The sequence below is a fragment of the Phaethon lepturus genome, unplaced genomic scaffold (assembly GCF_000687285.1).
Source record: "Phaethon lepturus isolate BGI_N335 unplaced genomic scaffold, ASM68728v1 scaffold15505, whole genome shotgun sequence".
Classification (NCBI taxonomy): domain Eukaryota; kingdom Metazoa; phylum Chordata; class Aves; order Phaethontiformes; family Phaethontidae; genus Phaethon; species Phaethon lepturus.
Window position 1 is genome coordinate 43,151 of NW_010540113.1, and position 8,342 is coordinate 51,492.

Sequence of the window (8,342 nt, forward strand, 5' to 3'; positions counted from 1 at the left end):
TTTGCCAGCTTCCAGTCAGCAGGGACCTCCTCAGACTCCCAAGACCTTTGGGAGACTTTTTTTCTTCCCCAGTTAGAGAAGATGTGCAAGTCCCAGGAAAGAACAGCCAATGGACAGGTAAGCTGTGGACCTGCCTATAGATTTAACTGTGAAGACCAGATCCATCTCTACCTTCAGTTTAAGAATGTGGTGACCAAGGATCAGCAGTCATGGAGCATTTGAGATGTAACACCCTTACTCTTCAAGATTAATAGACTTAGTAATGTCATTTAGTAATATACCTTGTTATTCGTTTAGCTTGAATTCATTCTCCTTTCTCTATTTTATTTCATTTCTTTTCATATGCTGGATCACCCTTGGATTTCAGTTTTTGATCTGCCTTCCTTATTATGGCAAGCACTATCACAGCTCATTAAAATAATACGGAAAGAAGTTCTATTGATTAACAGTTTAAAGAGAAACTGTAAATACCATAAAGACTGATTATGATGGCTCTGAAAACCAATCCTGCTCTTCTGAACAGATCCACTGAAAAATATGATGTGGCTAGCACTTGGGATAAAATTCAAAACTACCATGGACATAAAGCAGAAATATACACAATGGTCTTGATTGTGATGTGACAGTAATTGCTGCCTCTTTTATAACGTAAGTTCAGCTGAAGCCTATGTGGAAATAAAAATTCAATGATTCTGACAAATTTAGCTTGAAATAACAGAATGTGGGTTACCTCATGTGCAGAAACTGGGGGATCAGATTCCAGACCCTCTCCCTCAGCTGCTTCAGGTTTCAGGACTTGGTTCTTCTGGCACACCCTTGGTTGAACCTGATCCACATCTTCACTATATGACTGATTCTTGACATCACTAGGTTTCTCCTTTGGGTGTAAGAAAAATAAAAAAACAACTAATCAAAAAGCCCTAATCAAACCCGATGAGTAGTAATTACAGTGCTTGAGATGACAAAGTTACAAAGCCCATAATTATAGGTAGATGAGGAAAACCACAATTACATCTTATAATTTATTGTGGGCAAGGTTGTGGCAAAGGAAACCATTTAGAAGAAGCAATGCTGTAATTTTGTTACAAATTTTTAGAAAAATTGCAGATTGCAAGTGTTCTTCCTCCGATCTATGCTGTTCATGTTTTGTTATTCTAAGCATGGATCTTGAACTGCGTATCCCTGGATGCAGTCTTGAATGCATTTTTTAAAAGGTTTAGCTTTTTCCTGAGGCTCCAACCTTGTACTGTAGACAGAGAGTCTGTGGTTAGACACCCAGCCAATTACCAGGGAGGATATTCCCATGGGTAGCCTGGGGATTTGCTGTATGTACATGCTGAGGTATTTGCTAACTATAAGTTCTGCCTGAGTTTGTTTATCATCTGGGGACAGATAAAATAAAACAGCCACCTACACAAAATAAAGAATGGCAAATCCTTACAGCATCACCATGGTGGAGAGCACAGCGTCGGTGACCTATCCATGCTGCATGGATATCTGAGCTAGCGGCTGCAAGTCAGATAGGATATGTACTGAAAGTAGCCCACCAGCAACCCAGAATTTACAAATTTACCCCAATCCTCAGCAAGTTTATGAGTGCACACTGTGCTCCATCTTGTCACAACTACACTACTTTCAGCATCTCACACAGTTTGCTAAAACTGAAGGTCTGAGAAGAGTCTGGCTCTGTCTTCTCTACAACACCCCTTCAGGGAGGGGATGACAGCAGCAAGACCTCTTTCAACTCCAACAAGAACTTAGCCTTTTCCAACTCATCATGACTCCACCTTCCAAAATTCCCTTTGAACCAGGGTGCACCAAACAGGACACAGCATTTCTAATGCAGCCTCATACATGCAAAGTAAATATACAAATAAGAAATCTAAATAGATGAAGGAGATTCAAGCAAATTAACTGTATTCAAGTAAAATGGTAAGAAGACTTCACAATATGTCCAGGTGACTTGGAAGGCAATATCCTCAGCAAATCACTAATGAAAAAAAAATTCCCCTCCATATTAATTTTAAATGTACAGGAAAGGATTCAGTTAATGCAGACTAAGTATACAGCACATCAAACAAAAATAGCTCAGTTTAACTTGAGGTTTTTATTATTTATTTATCATCCCCACTGCAACTAAACTGTATACATATATCCTCAAATTCAAGCACTCTTGTGCAGTCTCATGTCCAGTTACCTCTGATGGATGGGTTTCCTTTCCTGTTTCACCACCTTCAATACCACCACCATCCCAATGCCATTCCAGTTCTGCTTCACCACCCTGAACCACATTGTCCAAAACGTCCTCTTGGACCCTATCATGTTTGTCCATACCTGGGCTCTCCTTAACAGCCTCCCCCTGATTTGAAAAATACAAAATGTTTACAATCAGTAAAAGTCATAGTCCAAAATCTAAGTTTACTACGGAACATCACAGTCCACAAGCTGTCTACTCTATCTTCAGTTTAGTTTAATGAATGAAGGAAAAGGCTGAGATAACCCAAACCCAGAGTCTCTTGGAAACTCCTGCTCAGATCAGTTTACCATCAGGACCTTAATCACTATGAAATAGTTTCAAAACAAACCAAACTGGAGTAAGTGCTCACATGATTATTTAAATACTGTCATAGAAGTTTCTGCTTAGACACATTTTACAACTGTAACTATTGATCTTGCTCCTTCTCCAGAAATCCCAGTACTGACGGTTTCCACTCTGGTATTTTGATGGTCATCTCTCCTAGCTACTGTTAACAGTCAATGGTTAGGTCAATGAGGGAGTTCTCCAAATCGTTTCCTCAGTGTTGCACACATTAAGTCATTTACGATATGAGTGTCCTGAGGTCCCCTAATGATCAGCAGTTCCAAGGTTAGTGACTCTCATTACCTACCTTGTGCGTGCGGGTGACAAAACCTGTTGAAATCACAGGTATGTTGCAGGTTTTGCATCATGGAGAAAGTGGGTCCAAGCCCTGGGGGCTTGTAGAGATCATCACATTGATCTCTTGCACACTTCTCACGTACAAGTGTGAGAGGATGATTTGGAGAACATAATTTATCATTCCTTTCATCAGATAAGGAATGTAAGACTGTACTTACATGTCTGTAAGACTCAAATTTTAAGGAATTACATATGCATTTCTAGTCAACAGACAGACACACACACACACATATATATATACTGACATGTATTAGAACATATTTGTCAGGCACCTGAACAGTTTGCCCCAATCCGTCCTTGCTTTGAAGGATACCCTGTAATGGGCTGTCTGACAATACACTGTTTTCCTCCAAAAGTGGATCATTTTGCTTCTCTTCCTCTGACATACTTCCATTTACATCTTGACCCTAAAAGAAATGATATAAAAGAAAACCTGCTCGTGTGACCATAAATATCCTATTTTAACATTAAATCTATGAATGGCAAAAATTATTATCTATGAAACAAACAGGACAAATATTGTGCTGCACTTCTAGATGAGTCTTAGTGGTTTAAGAGAAGATCTCAAAGTTCTTTGGCAGAGGTGTATTTGCAATTTTCTCACTATACACCCTCTCCCTTTGTTTCCTGACCAAGGATACCTGCTTTAATTACATGCAAGAGAAATCTATACACAGGTTGTGTTTAAATGGAAAACTGCAATTTTGAACAGACATTATTGGCTTGTTAGACTCGTTACAACAAGTTAAGGGAGGAGCTCTCCACATCTTTGATTTATACACATATATTTACAGAAGGCTTAATTTCAATGAAATTAAGGATGCAATATACAAAAGGCATTTGAGAGACAGATGCCTCTTTAACCAGTCTTCCACTGTCATTACTGTCAACAAATACACTCACATCATGCATTTCCAAAGGGTCCTTTAACTCCACTGCTGTGGGGCTCTCTTCTGCAGTGACAGGAGTACCACAAGTGATCTGTTTCTCTCCCTTCAGAATTGCATCTGCCTTATCTTCCATTTGTATTTCACTACCAAACCCATCTTTTAACTCAAGGGCTTCACTGAAAATATTTTCCTCCTTTTGCTTGACATTTTCAAGTCTTTCTTCCAGACTTCTGTGTTCACTCTGAAGTGTTTCAATCTCATCCTTAATAAAATTCTGTCCTGGTGAAGAGGTGTTTTGTTTAACAGCTTCTGCTAAAACCAAAATCTTCTTTAATGTGTCTTCGCATCGACTAAGAGGTCCTTGTTGTTCCTTTAAACATGAAGAAAACATTTTATTGAAAAGTATCTTCACTCAATATACTTAGTGCCAAGATCTCAAGTCAATCACTAAAATCCTAAGTATTTGTTGTGAACAACAAACTGTGCTGAAAAGCACATGCAGACCTATTTGCTTCAGAAAGTCAAATACTAAACCAGTAATTTTAATCGGCCATTTTTATGAACAGAGAACACCTGGAGCTATAAGCATTACAACAATGATAAAATAATCAGTATGCTGTGAGGTGCACGGTGATCTTTCCAAGTTCTGAACAGATATTCCCTTCCCTCTCCTATTGCTTTTTGCTCATTAGAGGTATAGCAAATTCTGGAGGAAGGGGTATTGCAGCTATCCAGATTTGAGCTATGGTTTCAGCTTTCAGTAGCTCCCTACACTCAGAGCTACAAGACTGTTATCCTTTCTGCCAAAGTGCAAAAGAATGTCTATTTATGCATGAAGGACACTTCTTAAAATTGAACTTGGCTCACTGACATTTTCCTAAGATTTCCACTCTGGCTAATTTAAAGACACTTACTAACACCAAATTTAATGATCTCTTTCCTCATTATGCCCAGTGAGGAGAAAAAAAAACCCCAACCAACCAAACTGAGAAAGGCTGTGTGCTTAAGCCAGGACAATTCTACATTCAGTTCAGCTGACAGTAAAGGTCCACTCAGTTCATTAAAAGTGGTTTTAGGCCTGCCAATTACCTTGATAAAAGGAATACCACATATACTTTATATTTTAGAAAGGTTTCTTAGTTTTTCAGTTTGACACCATTAGCAGTTCTCTTTTATAAATGTGATGGTCTCTACAAGCCCTTAGGGCATGGACCCACTTTCTCCACGATGCAAAACCTGCACCATACCTGTGATTTCAACTGGTTTTGCTCAGCTGATGGTTGTTCCATTGCTGGACATCCACAATCAGCAAGATTCTCATAGATAGTTTTCAACTCAGTGCTCAGACCCATTACCATATCCTGAAACTGCTGGTGCTCTTGAACATGACTTTCCAATGTCTGCACTATGGTCTAGAAAGCAAGGAGTTTCAGGCATTAGTCCACCATTAACTTAAACAAATGTAACTCATCCACAGACTGCCACAGCTTTTCCAGGACCTCAGCAGCACAAAAGATTTGCTTGTTTCCCATAAAATATCCAGCTAACCACAGGTTCACAAAAAATATCTTGCCCTCTTCCCGGCACATCATGGACTGCACCATGAACAAAATCTTCATTAGTAGTAGGAAGCAAAAGAGTTTGCATTCCATAACAATATACTTCTAAAAGGGATGTTTTCTATTCAAAATGGATGAAAGATTAGATGCAGAATGCCACACGGGGCAAATGCAATTTGCACTAAACTGGGTGGAACCAAAAACTAACAAGATACAGGAAGAGCCATTCACTCTTCCAAAAGGTAAAAAAAAAAAATCCAACAACTGTGGCTTGGAGATTATAGGAACAAATGCTTCATATTATAGCTATCTGAATCTGTTTATACAGATATAATATGTTCTTCACACTTACCTTAGTCTCAGTTGTTTAAACATTTATCCCTCTGCAAAGCACAAGGCAGTGAAAAATATGAGCTTCTGGTGCTCTTTTTTCCCACAGTAAGAGAATTCCCTGCCCTTCTACAGAGGAACTTTGACCACTCCCAGTTTTACCCATAAACTTGCAAGCTGAATGACACTCCAGGCAAACAGTGAGAACTGCAATCAACAGGCATACCAATGATCTCGTAAGGACAGAGAGTGAGGTTCCAACCTGTAGCTGGCTGAGCAAAGTTTCATGTTGATGCTTTAATTCCAACCATTCCACCTCTGTGAAGCAGGGATCCCCAGTGTGACCCTGTAAGTGATCTTTGTGGCTTTTCAGTTCATTAAATCGGGAAGTTAAATCTTCTGCTTTCTGCAGGAGGTCAGCATAGTTCGTCAGCTGAGCTTGCTTCTCCTGCAAACCAGGCTGAAGGGCAAAACCTATCTCCTGTTGCTGTTTCTCCAGTTCATTTAAAGCCAGTCTCAGATCTTCTTTGCTTTGTTCATATTGCTCCCTGTTGAACTGAAGTTGCTCTTCAGGGCTAAGAAAAAATATTGTTATCTTAATAGCATGAAAAAAATTTTTATTCATTACCTAGAAAATGTTGAATTGTGAACAAGTCAACCATTAGAATGAACATGAGCATACGGAATACTTTTCTTCAGATTTTAAATTACCAATCAGCTTTAGACTGGAATTTTCAAGGTGGGGAAAATGAAAAACACTGAAGTTATTGTTGCTGAACTGGACTTAAATGCAGGACAAGTGATTAACTCTCTTAAACCTTAACCTATAAACCCAGTTTCTAGCATCTGAGATGTGATGCTCAAGCTCTGTATTTTTCTGCTTTTCAATACAGCAGAAGCTCCATTTGAAAACTACAATATGGTTCTGAATCTATTTTCCTTGACTACTTGTTATGACACTCTCCTGAAAGGCCATGTTCTGTAGAAGATACACATTGAATTGATTGAGATGGGAGTGCGGGAGTATTTTCGAGATACAGACAACAAAACCAGCATATGCACTATGGGTCATGTTAGCACAAGTCCAGTAACTACTTTCTTGATCTTGACATTGGATTTCGATTTGTGTGCTTTATAAGCATGCATGCTGGTCTGGTCTGCTGCAGGTGAACATGTTGTATTTGTCCACAGGAAATATGCAACTATGATCAGTGAGACAAAAGTAACATTTGTATGCTCACATTTAGTGATGAAACTCAGATATTTTCCAGATGGAACTTAAATGCCAACATTTGAAAATATGATCCCACACAAACAAATCCAAATAAATAAAGTCTGGTTATGATTCTGTAAAGTACAGCAGGATAAATGAGGACAAAAGCAAAGCTCAAGTGTTTTGTTTTCTGCCCCTCAAGATTCATATTTTTTGGCAAATGACAAATAAAGCATTGCCTCACATATATTAAGTACTCTTGCTTCAAGTTCCCTACTCCAGCTTCACACTGCTGCCATTACCGAGTTGCATCTGTTATCCACAAGCCTGATCCTGCAAGGTCCTGAGCATCTCTTCAGATGTGCTGAGCATCTCATCTGCTGTCTTATACTGTGACGAGGGTGCTCTGCATTCTGCCGTGTTGGATCCAATATAGCCAATGCTCTATCTTTCTGAACACCACTTGTATTGCTTGTACTCGGTGCTCAGTAGCAAGAGAAGGCAACTGAATATTCTCAAAAATATTTATTTTTAATAATTCATTCCCTGGACTTTTTCTAAAAGGTATACAGTAGGCCTACTCTAGCTATCGTTGATCTCAACAGCAAAGTTCCCAGTGATTTTACTGAAAGTTGGTTCAAGGACATTATGACAGACATATCTTGAAAGTGTCTGCATGTGCAAAATCAGAACTTCAGTTTATGTTTATACAACACACCTGGAATCACCTGACATGTTTTAAAGGATCAATGTGGCTCTCTGACACAGTTGCCACAGTGCCAGTGACACTGAAGTGCCTTTGCTGACTTGACAATACCAGCTGCCACAGCCAAGAAAGCCTCTCACAGAGCCAGAATAAACCAGAATTTAAAAACTCTACTTTAAAAATCCCAGCCTCCTGTATTTACCACAAACTTGATTCTGAAGCAGTATGAATCTGTGCAAAGGTAGATCCCACCTCTGCTGGAGATCCAGGCATGGGACACAGAGCTCAGATCACACTGCAGGGAAGGGCCACCACAGTTGTTAAATCAGTGCACCCTCACTGCATAAGTCTAATGGAACAAGGAGAATTGGGTTGGGCTTTTTTTTTTTACAAGAACGGCTGGGCTACTTCAGCATCAAAAGGGAATCTGAGGAGAGCTAGGCTGACCCCATCAGCTGTCCTGCCACCCCCCTACACCTCTTGGCTACAGCTTCCACTTGACCATTCAATCCAAACTGTGGCCTGCCCCTCCACAATAGTGCAGAAATACAAGTATTCTTGTATGTATCTTATTCTGCAGTTAGAGAACACAACTTCAATGGAACTGGTGCAGGAAGAAGAGAAGAAAGTCAGTAAGAAAGTCAGTAAGCAATCTGTACTGCCTCTTGGCAAATTTCACATTACCTTCTATATTCAGTGGCTAAAC

The 8,342-nt window shown here is 39.5% G+C and overlaps 1 protein-coding gene across 1 annotated transcript in view; it reads right to left on the reverse strand.

The window, feature by feature from the left end:
• Nucleotides 1-8,342, reverse strand: part of LOC104620984 (nesprin-2-like) — a gene marked incomplete at both ends in the record, with an annotated part of 89,524 nt that overhangs the window by 41,411 nt on the left and 39,771 nt on the right. The window contains 7 exons of the mRNA XM_010287354.1: nucleotides 731-877; nucleotides 2,198-2,359; nucleotides 3,211-3,345; nucleotides 3,842-4,198; nucleotides 5,076-5,240; nucleotides 5,980-6,312; nucleotides 7,512-7,602. Of these exons, the coding sequence (XP_010285656.1) occupies nucleotides 731-877; nucleotides 2,198-2,359; nucleotides 3,211-3,345; nucleotides 3,842-4,198; nucleotides 5,076-5,240; nucleotides 5,980-6,312; nucleotides 7,512-7,602 (1,390 nt within the window). The remainder of the gene's footprint in view (nucleotides 1-730; nucleotides 878-2,197; nucleotides 2,360-3,210; nucleotides 3,346-3,841; nucleotides 4,199-5,075; nucleotides 5,241-5,979; nucleotides 6,313-7,511; nucleotides 7,603-8,342) is intronic.